This window comes from Lepisosteus platostomus, chromosome 2 (assembly GCF_059453375.1).
Source record: "Lepisosteus platostomus isolate fLepPlt1 chromosome 2, fLepPlt1.hap1, whole genome shotgun sequence".
Lineage (NCBI taxonomy): Eukaryota > Metazoa > Chordata > Actinopteri > Semionotiformes > Lepisosteidae > Lepisosteus > Lepisosteus platostomus.
Window position 1 is genome coordinate 62,993,553 of NC_142612.1, and position 16,411 is coordinate 63,009,963.

At 43.6% G+C, this 16,411-nt stretch overlaps 1 protein-coding gene across 1 annotated transcript; it reads right to left on the reverse strand.

Annotated features, from left to right (window-relative positions):
• Positions 1 to 3,041: 3,041 nt before the first annotated feature.
• Positions 3,042 to 15,839, reverse strand: LOC148676736 (alkaline phosphatase-like). Its single transcript, XM_088612174.1, has 11 exons — positions 15,717 to 15,839; positions 13,847 to 13,963; positions 12,585 to 12,700; positions 11,416 to 11,590; positions 9,916 to 10,091; positions 9,146 to 9,286; positions 8,970 to 9,039; positions 7,825 to 7,959; positions 6,692 to 6,883; positions 5,505 to 5,624; positions 3,042 to 3,676 (listed from the first exon to the last, which is right to left on the reverse strand). Exons 1-11 carry the CDS (start codon positions 15,793 to 15,795, stop codon positions 3,357 to 3,359), a joined length of 1,641 nt encoding a protein of 546 aa, XP_088468300.1. The 5' UTR covers positions 15,796 to 15,839; the 3' UTR covers positions 3,042 to 3,356.
• Positions 15,840 to 16,411: the final 572 nt, after the last annotated feature.

Here is a 16,411-nt window from a genome sequence, read left to right on the forward strand (position 1 = left end):
AATTCAAACCCCCGTCTTCACATCTTTCTTCAGCACCATGCCGTGGACAACAGGAAGTGAAACCAATCAGTCGCTGAGGAGGAGATTAGAAGAGGAGAGTGGCACTGAGCCTGTTACAGAAGCTGGTGTCACTCCCTTGGAACCTGGATGGCAACCTGGATCTCACACGTTGGCAGGCCTTGCTGTCTAGTCAGAGGAAACGTTCTGAGGGCTGGAGAGCTGCGAAAAAGTCCTCAGTGCAGGTACCACACTTGTCATTCATGGAGTTCAGTAACAGAGTGTCATCCCACACTGCCGCTTCTGGCCCTTCTCCCAGCCATGCAGATCGTGACTTGATTCCTCCCAGGAAAAGCACCAGCAGCTGTGGTCGGTGTGAAAGGGCTGCATGTGATGATGCTACAGTACATACAGGCTGTAAATAGAGATATCAAAGAACGCCAAACAGAACTCTGCTAGTCACATCCCAGCCTTGTTAAACCAACATTGGATGAATGGCTTAATATTATCATCATAATTAATATTTTTAATTAGTCTGCCCAGGAGATCAGAGGGCTGAGTTTGCACAGCCTGTTCAATTCAACCCGAATGAAAAAAGAAATGAAAGCAAACGCAGCTGTCAGGTGTCTGATGGCAACGGTTAATCTTTATTCATTGGCGTTAATTACCAAGCAGCTTCTCGGCACGTTCTGGCGCAGTGACACAAGGGTAAGGGCGCTGAATGAAGCAAATCATAAGCGCAAGGGGAAAACTGCAGAAGCACATTTAACATTGCGATGTGTCTCCACATGGTCTTTCAGATCTTGAAATGTGCAACCCTACCTGGAAGATGCGACAGCAGTCATAATGCGCCTGTCTGCTCACCATGCACCAGCCATCAGCTGGGAGGAGAACAGAGTGAAAAAGCTAATTCATCGATGGGGATTATTATGATAGGCAAATCATAATATGGTAATTTAATGGGAAATAATGGGAAATTTGGCCAAGACACCAGGGCAACACCCCCACTCTTTTTGAGGAACACCCTGGGATTTTTAATGATTATGGAGCAACAGGACCTTGGTTTTATATCTCAAAGGACAGCACCATTTTGTACAGTATAGTGTCCCTGTCACTATACTGGGGCATTTGGACTGATACAGATGGCATGGTCCCATTAACACCTCTTCCAGCAAGAACCTTGGATTTCCCAGGAGGTCTCCCGTCCAGATAGTGGTCAGGTTCACACCTGCGTAGCTTCAGTGAGTTGCCAGTTGCGAGTTGCAGGATTATATAGCAAGGGACATTGTCTACTTGCAATCTTTTTATCCATTTGAAGCACTGTGTGCCCTATTAAACACACCCTATACACAATACAATAATAAAGACTGATTGAATGAAGTTACTGAACCTCGTGCTTTGTCATTTAGGAGGGCTATGAAACTGGGGCCGTGTTGCATGCGACTTTGCAGCAGCAACTATTCCTGTCCCTGGTCCCCATTCATTTCTCTTTAGAAAAGTATCTGCTCAACAAAATGCAGATGAAAATGGTCAACATCCTAGTTGGGATAAATAGTATGTTGGACTGATCACCCATTAACTTATCACAGACCTGAAAGGAGTAATATGTTCGACTACAATTGTCTGGAAAAGCCTCTGATTGAGGCCTCAACCACCAGCCAGACAAGAAAGGGTTAATTCATATCTGTGTAGTTTGAAACTTGAAGAGGACAAGGGTTTCGTAAGCAGATCGCCAAGGAAGCAACAGGAAAGAAATGTCTTGTTTCTCAAGATTATTATTAAGATCTTCTAGTTCCCTAACTTATTATTACAGGTAACTAGTGCCTACCACTGCACATTTTTTTTTAAATACACAAACCTTAAATATTTCATAAGGTTTTATTATTTTTCTATTTTGTTTAAGCAACAGAAAAGAAAGCCTGAAAAGGCCTTTTAATAGCTTTTAAGAAAACAAGTGAAAATAATGTAATACAATGAGATCTGGACATACACCTGATCACTTTATGATCTCTTTGTCTTGTGGGTTTCATTCCAGCAGAGACTGAACCTTTAACAGAATAATTTGCTTTATCAGACGTTGGTAGGTGGATATGTCAGGTTATCTGAGGAACTTTAGTTATGTGCGATCAGAAACTTTCTAGACCTACAAACTAAATGTAACAGGGCTGGAAATTCCCTGTTAACACATCATGATTTATCACCTGTTTTATTTATAGATTTGAGTATGACGGGTTTTAATTATTAATACTTAAGATTAAAATTGCTTCTCCACTCTGTCATCAATAAACAACAGCTGACATTTAATTAGCTGGATTATTGATAAACACGCCCCTATAAAACAATTGATGGGGGTTACCCATTTGAGGTTTCCTTAACTGCAACCAGGAAGCTTCATTGCCCACAGGGGAAGGGTGTTATTATTTGGAACTTCTGCATCTGCTTCTCCAGTCCTTGCCTTCCAGACTGTGTTTGTGCAGTTTAATTTAATGTTCATTTCATTCGGCATCAGAAAGCTGCTTATTACCGGTAAGGGGGCAGTACCCCAGAGACCGTCTGGGAAGAAGGCAGGAGCACAAGCTGGACCCAACACTGGTCCATACACCGTCCAGGCCAGAATTACATCCAGGACCCAAAAGCAATGAGGCAGCAGCATCACACCACCACACTCCCATGTCTTTTCACATCTACTGTAACGTTCTCATTTGTAACGATTTGTAATTCTGCTTTTGGCATTTACTGGGTTCGGTAATTGTGAGCACAAAGTGTTCTTACGAAACCTTGTATTTTTCTGCTGTTGAAATATTCTTACATAAAGAAAATCTTAAATCCTGTGTTTCCTTTTTGGGTCCTTATTAATAAACACCTGATTTTTTGCTTATTAATGAGGACCCAAAACCTGTTCAACCTAATTTTTTAAATGTAGTGGTCGAGTTCTCCTTGTTCCTTGTCTAAGATCTGCTTTGTGAATACATGACTAGCTGTGATATGTAGACTTTATGCAATGCGTAAAGCATTGAATTGGTATGCTCAGGGGACAATATATATTGAATAAGTGAATAAAAGTTTAATGTTATTAAAGTTATTGAAGGCACAGATGGAATAAAAACCATGAGACACCAGAGTCCATGGAATTGGCTTTGGGAAGCCAGGAAAGTGATTTACAGCAAATCCTAGACCTGGGGAAACACGATTAAGCTGTGTTTCTACGTCATACCCCCACAAAAAATCAGCAATTGTGTAAGAATGTGAAACAAGCATATGGCTTTTGATCAATTTCACTAAGAAAGGCTGTTCCAGGTTCAGACTGCTCCCCCTGGCCTAGAATGGGGTTATCCCAAGGCTCAGGGAGCAGAGGGAATTCACAGCAGCAGCAGGAAGACAAGAATTAAGTGGACCCAGGCGAGTGATGGGACTAGTCGGGGACAGGCGCTGACAGAGGGCCAAGAGGGCATGTTGGGTAAGGATGGCACAGCCGGCACTTTCGGGAGGTCCGCTATGCAACGGGAGGCATAGCGCCCCAGGCAAGCAGCATACGCCATGGCATGGGCGATGAAGGTGTCCTCATTGGTGCCCCGGAAGAGGTGCGCCCAGGGCCCGCGGGCAAACACTGGCACGTCCTCGCCGCTGTGGGTCTCCTCTATCAGCGGTACAGCACTCTGCTGCTGGTAATGATGGTCACCTGACAACAGTGGATTTGCCAGAGGAAAAAAGAGGCTCAGCAATATTCTGGAACTAATGAAGAAGAAAAACCTTTAGGCCTCTGTCATCAGCAGTAAAACACCCTATTTTCCCCAATGACTTTAATAATATACTGTGCTTTCACAATGTTTTTTCTATATTAGAGGACATATTGCATATATTCCCATTACACCACTGAATACATTTTGTTAAGCTGTCATTGTACTACTTTACATTAATGTACAGTGACATTTCCATTGCAAATCTTCATAAAGGAATGCACAACTCAGAATTTGTTTTTTTTTTCCATCATACAAGATTTGAAGTTGCTGTTTAACGTTTGTACTTTATGTAAGCCTTTATGTTCTCTTAATGTTTTTATAATGTTCTTTTAAATAATTATTTCAGCAGGATACTTGAGCTAGCTCTGTTAACTACTGTAATTTCCAGAGCCAGAGATAGCTGATTTTCTAAGTGCATTTCGAAATGTCCTTGGAATGGCAATTATATCCCATTAATCCAAGAGGAAGGCAGGCCAGTAGCTGGCATTTTCAATGCGCAAAACCACTTCTTAAACCTAAAAGGAACACAAAAATGTACCACTGGCGTGGGGGTTGGACCTAGTCTGCCAGGACACTTGACTCTTCGCCAACTGCCATAACTTCCCAGGAGCCACCAGGCTTGCTTTGTGATGTCAGCGAGACATATGGTGTTCCTCCAATCAGAATTTTCTCTTCTGTTCAGCCCTGTTGAGGGCACAGTTTGCACAGGGGAGCATATTTGCCTTTTCTCATTCTCCCTATGTAGTAATGGTGTCACTGCTGTGAGCAGAGGCGCAAAAGAAACATCTCGCATTTCATGGTGTCCATATTGGGGCTGACATAATAGAATGATGTGTGTTTAATCAAGTCCGACTCTTCGTGACCTCCTGGACTTTAGCATGCCAGGCCTGTCTCTCAACAACTGCTTCTCTGAGCTCTTGCAAATTCATATTCATTACTTCAGTAATACTATCTAGCCATCTTAACCTCTGCCGCCCCCTTCTTATTTTCCCTTCAGTCTTTCCCAACATCAGAGTCTTCTCCAGTGAATCCGGTCTTCACATTATATGGCCAAAGTTTTAGTTTTACTATCAATAGAATGATGACCACATTGCAAAAGCCTGTCACTAGTAAATTGTAAATATTATATTTTGCCATAGGTATACCATAGTTTTATTGTGGCTTCCTGGGTTTTCATTGTGTTTTAAAGCATTTACATAGTGAACATTATTGTGGAAGGAAGACATGCTCAAACCACAGGAAAACCTTGTAAAACCAATATGCAAACATGTCCTGGTACATTTATCAGGGTAAACCGTCATGTGGGCTGTTTCACAATTCAGCTCAGCTTTTGCAAATTTGAGACAGGAGGACAGCAAGCAAAACTCTTTGATTTGAACACAAATGTACTTCTGAAAGAATCATGACATGTGTAGATTGCAGGTCTTGAAGAAATGGCTGTGCTGTAATTACAGCCCTTTCTGCAGTGCCGCAGTACTGTGTGTCAACCCAGCTGAGCTTGAAGCTGGGCGGATGGAGGCAATGTCAGTGTCATTTGAAGAAAAGCTGAGCAGCAGCCATCAGCTGTGTGGCTTCCAGAGTGATGCTCTAATAGTTTTTGTCCTCATCCTGACAACCTGTCACAACAGGAAACGTTCTCAGGTTCTCCTGCTACAGACCCATGTTTGCACTGTGAGGTTTTGTCATGCCAAAATGCTGAATTGGAGAAGGGATCTGTCCCATTAACTCCTTTGGGTTGGTTCTGTTGTTTAAAGAAATGACACTTACTGGTATTGTACATCTGTGGGTTTCGTCGACTGCCATTGACCAGACTGAACCCCGGACCATTCCCGTAGCTCAGAGCTGTGTAGGGCATCCCATCAACATCACTCACCTGGTACCCAAACCCTAGAGGAAGGAGAGGGAGAGAGAGGGGGAGATTCCAGTAAGGGAGAGTTAGACAAGGTGAGAAAGAGTAACAGGAAGAAGGAATGGAAAAAGGCAGTGGCAGAGGAAGAGAGAGACAGAGATGGAAGAAAATGAGGAAGAAAGAGGGAAGACAAGGAGAAAGGGAATGAGACAGTAAAGGGAAAAAGTGGTTACAGAAAGAAGAGAGTGAGAAAGAAGCAGAGGAGGAAAGGGGAGTGTGGGGGGAGGTGTTAGGGAAAAGGAATGAGATTCCACTGACACTGTCCATGTCAAGGTTTGTCAACAGCCTGACTTGACGTGTTCACAATGAAAAGAATTTCATGTTTAATATTTTTATATTTACTGTTCTCCTTTCCCAAACTTTCATTAAAACAATGAAAAGAATTTCATGTTTAATATTTTTATATTTACTGTTCTCCTTTCCCAAACTTTCATTAAAGCCATTCATTGAAAAATACTGCAGCCACGAATGTAGGTCAGGTCAAACAAATAGAGACAGTGACGAAGTTCTGTAACACTGGTAAGGGAAATACAAGTTTCACCCCATTTCTCTCCAGTGCAAGTCTGTTCAAACAAGCTCTTATTTAGCTAAGAGATATACAGATACAAGGCCAATTCAACAGTTAAGAGACCATTAAATAATCAAAGTCCTAGACTGGGACAGTCAAGGGTGCTGACCCACTTCCTATAAAATACTGCAGACATGGAGACCTGAGATTTAAAGTTTAGCTATTCGTTGCAACATGTTTAATGGGACTCATTTTTGGATTCTGCAAATTCATAATTTGCAGTTCAAAGCATAACTGAAGTTTTTACTTAAATTCCTATTTATTGTTAGTTACTCTTTAAAAGTTTATTTTTTCTTTAATCTTGCATTAAAAGCAACATAAAATTATTCTAATTACTAAAAACGTCAGTATTAACTGAAGTAACTATTTGCCAAGTAAAACAATTAAAGTTTGGGTTCTTTATTATGTCAATTAAGGGTTTAGTTAATTGGGAGCTCTGGACCAAAGCTAGTCTGCCAGTGGTTGCAATCACTGTACCAAAAATGGGGTTCCCTCGGTCCGTGTACCCCCCCAGGCTGAGCGTGTGGGAGTGGTCAGCAGACACCACCGTCAGCGTGTCGCTCTCACTGGTCAGCAGAGCCGCCCGCTCCACAGCCTCATCAAGCAGCATCGTCTCGTACAAAGCCAGCTTGGCCTTCCCTTGGTGATGACCTGGGTCAATCTGCCCACCTGGAGGGATGGCAGGGGGAGAGAAGGAAGAGGGACTGAAGAGAGACTATGCTCAAGCATAACATACTGCACTTAACAGCTCTGCAATCAAACTACACCTGCACAAAGCACGGTGTGATCAGGACTTTCCTCTTGATCAGTACAGACACAAGGGACTCCAGACCTCGGGGTCCAGTTACTGAGATTTCAGAGAACAAGCCTGCCTACAGATCTCACAGAAAATAATGGTTGGAGGACTAATATTAAAATTAGGAATACATCAATCCTCAAGAATACATCAACCTGCTGGAGGCAGGAATATTATTTATCTCTATCATCAACAAATCTGCTTTACTTAGACTGTGAAAAAGACAGAGCCTTGGTGACTTTCTCCATTTAGTTAACTCAATTGTTGCACACTGAGCCATGAAGTGCCTTCAGTGTAGATGAGGTTGCTTGAGTGAACTGTATACCCAACTTCACCATGGGGAAACTGCACTTCACTAGTCAATGAATTGAGCTGACCACTATTTCATAAAAGTGCATTGGGTGCCTTTGCAATAAAAAAATACCTTTATAAATGTGATTAATATTAATTATTATAATTATTACAGACGGACAGAAAAGGGGGACCCATTCTGCAATTAAATTAAACAGGATTAAGAAGAAAGCCATTCTTTAGTAAACTGTTTACCATTTTAACCTGTGGGTCCGTAACTACTGCAAAACCAGTTTTAATTAGTAATGACTCTCATTTGAGTGTGCAACATTTCAACCGCTAATACACAAGAAAATCACTGTAGAAATTATCTCCCAGTCCATCATCTAGGCAGCTCCTAGGAAATCCAGAGTAATCAAGCAAATGGATACTTGTCACTCCGCAATGCTGACAGCTTTTCAAGCCACCCTGATAGCTCAGGCCCTAGTGGGCACTCCATGAGGGTCCCAGGGGTGACGCCCACCTTCAACAAGCAAGAAGAAGCCTTTGGGGTTTTTGCGAAGGATTTTCAGCGCCACATCTGTCATGTCTGGGAGGGATGGGTCAGTGGTATTATTGCGTTCCAGTTCAAAGGACATGTCCCCTGGCTCAAACAGAGCTGCAGACGCAGAAACAGGACAATACAGCACAGACTGCAACTGCCATCACAGTACAGCCTCACTAACACTCTACCCTAGAAGAAGACCGAGGACTATTGGCATGTCTTTACACCAAGGCAGGGTGTATCTGGAGCAAGCTGTTCAACAATGTTGCAGAAACTCATTAGATCTGATCCTTCGAGAGACTGCTGCATAGATCCTCATATCGATAAATTACTAGAAGCTAAATGATATTCTCTCATTTGTGCATTTCTTTACAGTAAATTACTCAATACCCTTCTGTGTTTAATTTCTGATAGTAAATGGATTCAGAAACAGACATTTTATTACATTTATCACAATATATTATTACCCAAACAAGCAGAAAATACCTCCTGAGCTATATTAAATAACGTTGGAGCATGCTTTTAAAAGCCAAGCGAGAACTGTATTCAGTTGTTCAGGTTTCTTGAGCACATTGACTGTACAATATCTCCCTCTTGTGGTCAGTTGATGGAAATGCAATTATCTGAAATAGAGGCTGGTCTTGACACCTGTGCATGTAAACCTCCTACCAATTTGAATCTACAGGCTCAACCTAGGGGACTGAAGTGATCTTTGAAGGAAATAAGAAATCACTCTCTTTTTTCCTTCTCACAGCTTCTGTTTTCTGGCAGGGTGGGTAAGGGAGTGAGGTCTCACCCCCTGTTTTGGAGAAAGGACCTACACAATCTGGCCAATGGTGAATGTTTTCTAAATTGCGTCATCTAAATTCAAACTGAAGGGGCTTGTGCCTCCTTCAATTCTTCCAGTAGAAACACTCTTGTCTACAAGTCATAACCTGAATAGTTCAGAGTTGTACTGCAAAACTGTGAGCATCCCAGTACAGAAGCATGAAATAGGCCGTACTCCAGGAAACCAGCTCTAGAGTCTGGACACTCCAGTCTTTCACATCTGAATTCTGAAGTACAGACTATGAGAATTACTTTCATACAATTTCTTTTAAATTCCTTTCAAATAAAGCCCCCACCTAGCAAATAATCTGTCTTGTCTGGGTCCACTCTGTCTAGGTCAGCCTTGTTCCACACATAGGTGGCATTCTGGAAGACAGAGACATGAACGTGAGCAGCATGTACGCACACAAAGGAGCAAGCACAAAAATGCTCAGACATGTACACACACAGAAACACCTACTCTCTCTCTCACCTTGCCCGGTTTTAGATCCTTCCATTTTTGGATCAGATTCACACCATCTAACCGGAGGCCTTGGGACCTGGAATCACTGGGATATTCAGGGTCAGGGGTTGCAGCGGGGGTCATGTACTTGCGCCCGCCCCCCATGATGACCTGGACAAGAAGCACCCTTGATTACAATGTGACAGCTTTTACTCTGTGTGGGACAGAGAGGCCCACTTGTCTCATTACTGACTTTTTCCAGATTTCTCGCTTGGACTTATTTAACTCATTAAACCTAATTTAACTTGCCTATGACATACAGTAAGTTGCTGGTCATTTCACGAGAGCTAGAATTTGTGCTTCGGGTGGAAGTCTGGGCTATCTTCATGTGAGTCTACAAATCAGCTTGCTCTTTTTCTGTCTCCCAAACTCCTTCCCCATCCCTGCAGCCCTCCCTTCACTCTTACTCCTTCTCCTCTGTCTCTCTCCCTTCTCACACTCTCCATTCCTGCCCTTTACTCTGCTCTACCCTATATCAGCAATGATGTGTATTAACACGGGAGCAAAGTCTGGGACGCCATCCTCTCTGTGGCCCTTCCTCCTTCAGCTGTCTCTCCCTCTTCTTCTTCCTCTCTCCCTATGCTCTCTTCTTCCCACTTCCTCCCCCCAAACCCTAGTTCCATGTCAGGGATGCTGTGTGTAAGTGAGTGCCCCTATTTCTTTCAATGTCTTCCTCTGTTTTCCCTCTTTTCTCTTCCCAACTCAATCCCTCCTTCCCTCCCCCTTCTGTTTAATATTACCTCTATGTCTGGAATGTTGTGCACAAGTTGGTGGGCGATGTCCTTGCAGCCCTGCTGCCTCTGTTCCGCTGGCATGTTGGCATCGCTGTACCAGTAGCGGTTGGGGGTGTGTGCGTAGGCAGGGGCCAGAGTGGCGTGCTGCACCCGCACGGTGGTCACGAAACCTACAGACTTGCCTGCAGATTGAACAAGGAGGAAGACAGAGAGACAGTGGGAGAGAAGGGATGAGAGTGAAGGGTAAGTCGGTTAAGAACAAATTCTCATTAACAGTGACACGTGTTAAACTGGTCGCCCAAGAGGTTCACATGACTATTGAAACCTGTCAAGAGCAAACATCAGGTGGCAGTGTGGAGGTATGGAGGTGTGGAGGTGTGGAGGACTGGTTAGGGCTCTTGACTGATCCTTCATGGGTGTAAATACCAGGATGGCACTGTTCTTGTACCCTCAAGAAAGATACTTTTCTCAAATTGTTCAGCCCCATATATATGGGCATCAATGTCAAACGCTCAGAATATACGTGTCAGACAGATAAATGAACAAACTGCTAACTCTCATGGCAGCAAATGATGCCAATGTTCCTGCATGAAAACACCTGGCAGACCCGTCTGAGGTGTACAGACAGAACTAGGAGATCCACCAACTGACAAACTTGAATTCAGGAGGGACAAAACCATCAAAAACGGATGCTTTTTGAATGACTATTGGGTGTTGAGGTGTAACGAGTCATGCCTGAATCCACTTGGTGAAGGGGTAGCTTCCTGGCCATAGGACTAGGAAGCACAAAGGAGTTAAAGAAGTGGTAGCTGTGAGGTGGAGATGGATGGGGTGGAGGAGGGATGCCCGAGACAAATCCAAAAGGAGGTAAATCAGGTGTAAAGTGCCTTTCACAAAAGTCCATCACAGGAGCCTTTATTGAATAATACAGAAGTAGAGAATAAGTAGAGAAACAGGAACTATAGACCATGTGGACAAGGAGGAGAGGAAACCAAAGACTCCCATTAGGAGTTTTCCATTCTTCCAGATGGGTGGTGAAACTGGAAATCATAACACCTTGCTATTTATTTGCTTTTTCTAAATACTTTTTGCCCGCTCTTCTCATTTGTTGATCGTGTCTTTTTTTTTTAACTGATTTATTTCTTGCTACCGTTTTTTGGTCTGTTCACTTTAGGATGTTTTATCATGAAAAGCTCCATATACTTTTATGTAAATTGTATTTACGTTATATTTAACAATTGCAATATTATTGTAATTATTAATTTCCAGTTGTGTGACCAGGTACTAGTTTCATTGTTGATCCTCAACAGACTATTTCAGGATCAGCACAGACGAGCAGGTGAGAGAAACAAGTTGACAGTGTTCATTGAACCCTGAAGAATCAACAATCAAGAATGTTTTAAGGTGCTGTACACAATAACCCATGGAATAACCTAATTTCACATTTTTTCAGCGCAGCACTGCTTTTTTGTCTGTAAACACAGCAGGGCCTCCTGTTCTGTGTACCTGCGTCCTTGGCCCAGCGCAGGATGGAGGTAACGTGCTGCCCATCGGAGGCGTTACAGCGGTCGTAGGTGGCGCCAGCGCTCAGTCCTGCCGTGAACTTGTTGGTCTTGACTCCACACAGGAAGGCCGTGGCAGCGCAGGTGCTGTCAGCGATCTGGGCATCTGTACAGTACGTCTGCACTCAGGTAAAAACACACCCATTTACCATATTTATTAATTGAAAGGAAAATTGGCAACCTTCATTACTATATAGACACATCCTGCAAATCATGAACATTTTTTGTACTTAGTTTGATAAATCTTAACCGCTGTCTTAGTCTCAGGTTACAGGAGCAGGAATGTTTGACATCACCATGACTGTAGCATTTTTAACCATCTAAGTAAGGAGAAGTCTGGGTTTTCAATACTGCCATGGTGAGGGTTCTGTTTCACGCTGGGATTTTGTGGCAGACCTCACACAAGGTTTGTTCTATTTCTCTATTTTAAATCTATACCTTTTTCATTCAGCAACATAGCTTGAGAGTGAGCTGGCCTGATGAAGAGAAACACTTCTCTTGTGAACTCAGAAATCAAAAACCAAGGCTGCAAAACATGCTAGATTTATGATTAAAAAGAAGCCAAAGCGAGTCTCTCCTTTTGCTGTGGCATAGTTGAATACTTCTGAGTTAGTGTGTGAGCTTGACTAGGCAGCTCATAACAATGGGGGGGGATCATAGATTTGAGGCTCTGCTGCAACATAAATGCACCACAGAAACTGACACTGCTTATAATTCATTAGAAGTGAGTCATTACAACTATCTGTTCAAACATATGGTCTGTGAACCTTTTTTGCTCCACATTGAAGCTGACTGAGATCCTTAAAGGGTAAGCTGTACTACTGCATACTAACTAGCTCTTTCCTTCTCCAACTCCTTTGAGCCAATCCCCACACCACAGCAATGGACAGGCACAACCAACATGGAAAAACCAAAAAACCACACAACTACTCCAAGCCCATCTCGAGACTAACTCTCCTCTCCTAAAGCATTATATCCTTCCAAAGGTCAGGAGAATATTCCCCCTGTCACTGACAGGCAGTCCACCGCCCACCTGAATGGGAAAGAGGATAATGAAGAAAGGGGACAAAAGAGTATTTCTCCCAGCTGGCTCAGCGGTGGTGAGGATCTCACCTTGGAAAGGGCTGTGTAGGGGAAAGTGTCCATGGCCAGTGTGAACTCCTCACCGGTGCCGCCCCTCAGCTGGCCTTTCAAGATCCGGGTGGCAGTGATGGTGTTTAGGCCCATCCCTGCAACAGCCATCCCCACACTGTGAAAGCTACTATGTGACTGTTAATGCCACGTCTTTCAGTCTGATTCCTGCTACAATCTAACAGCAACAGGTAAGTCAGAAGAATTCTTTGCACACATGAAGCCCTGCTTCCAAATGGATTCATCCTGGGACTTTATACTTATTACACTTACTATTATTTCAATAATACTTCAGAGCATCAGCTCTGATATTCTTCTGTCTGAATGCAAGGTGACAAGCCTGCCAGGAGTATCCGTTTGCCTGCGGAGACACCTGATACAACATTTGTCTTACTGGACTCCTGAGAGTCTCAACCAGTCAAAGGACCTGCACTGAGTCAGATAGAGCCCTGTGGTCCATATGTCACCAGTTCATGCCAATGGGGACTATAACTAGTTCAGGAGTGGGGTTGGAACTAGTCAAACAGGGCTGTGGCCCCTGCAGGCTGTGTATTGATGTCAGAAAAAGATTTGTCAGCAACTCCTCCAATCAGTACTAGCTTTTATCTAAGGTGCCGTGGAACTAGAAAAGTGAAATGACAAATGGCTCCTTAGCCGGGCATATCAACATGTTTCTTTCTCTTGCATGTGGCGTAGGAGTTGCTGTCACAACTGCATACTTTAAATTGTAGCAAAATGCATTCTCAATCCTCGAGACTCATCAGGCTGGAGTATATTAAGCAGAAGGAGGGTATGGGACTCCCCCTGGGATGGGGGTTTACTCCATCACAGGGTTATCCATGAGCAATGTTGATACCCGTTGGTAGAGTTGTGTGGACAGATGTCAGTTGTGCATCTATGCAGAGATTGTGGTAAAATACTTTGCTCAGAAGGTACAACAGCAGTGTCCATAACTGGGCTTGAACACAATATTTCAGTCATGAGTCTAATCCACTAACCATTGCTAGATATTGCACCCTAATCTAAACTGGCTGAATGCAGAAATGAAAATAGTGATTCTAAATGAAAAGTAAATTCTGTATTTCTGTGCACAATCAAGCACGTGAAGTAGTTTGATTTGGATCAACATTATTGGGAACTGAAAGTAAAAAAAGTATAAAAGTCATCTTCTCCTGGACAGCTTCCTTCCACCCCCTAGGGGACACCAGCCCTGGCCTGTGCTGTTCCCGAGAGGCTGCCCTCACCGTCTCCGATGAAGAGCAGCAGGTTTCTGGCTGTGCTGGTGGAGTCTCGCTGGGACAGCCTGCTCTGGAGGCGCCGCTGAGCCAGATCAAACCAAAACTGGGGCTGCCGCTCCTCATCTGATCCCCACAAGACAGAGACACATACAGATGCTGAGGATACTGAGCGCACAACCACCCCCACATCTACAAGAGCCCTGACAGTCACAAACCGACAAGGAGTGCTTAGAGAAAGACAGAAACACAGACTTTCAGAATTGCACAGTCAGGACAGTAGAGTCACAGAACGTGCCGACGCATTGTAAAATTCATTCTAAAGAAATTGCATGAATAAATCCAGACAGAAACAAATTAGGCATGAAAAGACTTCATATTTAACCCAAATTAATTGCATTTACATAGTGCTTTTCAACCAACTGGTGTCCATCCACAGTGAAGCCCTGCTCTGTGCCCTGTGCTTCGAGGTTAGGCTCTGGGCTGCCACAACTCTTACCACAAACAACTGGCTTTCTGGTAATGGATGCATGATTATCATCTAATTTGATCAAAATAATAGAAATTTCCACTAGTGTGTATAGAGTTAAAACATTGGAGCAAATGTTTGTATCTGCAGCTAAAGACTTTGAATCAAAATGTTCCAAACAGCCTTCTTTTTGTTTGTAACCTTCCTTGTCTTCTTCTGGAAGCTCTGGGAGTGCCCTGTGCTCATCCTTCCCTGTCAGGACCTGCACTGCACACAGCAGGCAGACAGTCTCATGGCCCTCAGGGATGCTGGATCTTCTGCTGCTCCATTTCAGCTTCAACCCTCAATTAACGGATCTCATTACTGGCCTGGCTGGACATGTTTAATCATTTTTCAAGGTCTTTGAAAGTTGCCCATTTCTAAGAGTCAGACTACAAGGTAGAGTAGCCGTAAAACTTTCAGGCTTGGATCGAAGAGATGAGTTCACGCAGTGCATGAAATAATTAGGACCTCTACTATACTCCAACCAGAGGAGGCTGCCCAGAAGAGACATGGAGTATCTCCTCAATTGTAATAGAAGAAATGGAGTGTATTGTGTTTGACACACAAAATGTCATACGTCTGCCATCAGGGATGTGTGTGTCATGGCTTTTTGTTTCAGTTCTTCCAATAGTGTTTAGCCCAAACTCTTAACTAAGTTATCTTTCTTCATGTTAAAGAAAGATGATAGACCACATGCTGTGTGGATTTTTTATTTAGCTGACTTGCAATAAGAGTCAGGAGACACAGTGGTCCCCCGGGTGAGGGGAAGACAGATTCCTGCTGGACTCCCCCAGCTCAGGTTGGTCAGACTTAGCTCCTGGTGACCAGCAGAACTTTTCACCCTCCAGCACACCCCGATTCCCCACTCAGTTAGCTGGTCTGCTTATTTAAACAATTGGAAAAAACATTCCCATTAAAGTCTGTATTGGAAAAAAAAAACTATGGAGCTTCTGTACCCAGAATTAACAATACCTTCTAGGCCATCTGGTTTAAGATGGTAAAAATGAATGGCTGTCTAGTCCAATTGTCACTAATGCAGTTCAATAAAAGCTGAAACCCTCTGAAGCACTGTTATAAATTCTGGGTGCAGTGCCCTGGCCAGTGAATGGCAATGAGAGTTCGGCTCTCAGCTGTGCTCTGACAGCACTGTCACACCTGCTTTCCATTGCATCAAGGCAGATCCAAGTGGGAAGCTTGATCCTAGAAATAGCCCAGACCGGGAGAAAGCAGCTTTATCAAGACACATCTGAATAGACAGCCCTGACCTGGAAACAAGTGTCATACCAAATCAGATCGGGGTGGACATCCTGATCTTGCAAACGGTAGTCTCCCAGTAACACAGACCAGTCCCGACAACCGCAGTCTTACCTGGGAAGAACACTGTAGCCGCAAAGGAAAGAAAGATGCAGCAGCAGAGGCAAAGGACGAGCGTCGAGACCGGCCGCATGACTCCCGACGGGCACCTGGACTGCACTGGCACCCCCCAGGGGCTCCCTCTTATGGCCTCCTGAGAAAGCTGTAGCGTGACAGCCCGAATGAAGCAATCGGCATAGTTGGGATGCAGAGCACAATGAGGCCACTGCTATCAAATAGCGTGTCCGAGTAATTCCATTAGCCCGCTTACAAAAACAAGTGGCACAGGGAAGTATCCCCTGTCATGCCATTGATGCTTGAGAGTAGACTGCACATTCCCCATGGGCTAGAGTTTCAAGACCATGCCTAGCTGTTTGTTAGTCACCCACACAATTATTAACTACCCCCAGCAATGACCAGGAACCTGTGGCAAGAATCCCACTTTCACACTCCCTTTCCTCTAACCCCAACAACACCTTTCTTTAAGAAATTTTCCTCTTACTCCTTTTTGTGATATTTGAAGACTTTGTGACAGATAAATGGTCACTCTGTATGTGTTCTTAAGCACTGCACTATTACAGCACACGTCCCAAAGAAGAAATGAGATGTGCACTTTCATTTGCCAAGTTTTTTTGTAAAAATGCATTTGGTTGCTATACACATGGGTGAATCACAAACGGATGATGGGTCTAAATATTATTTGGGAAACT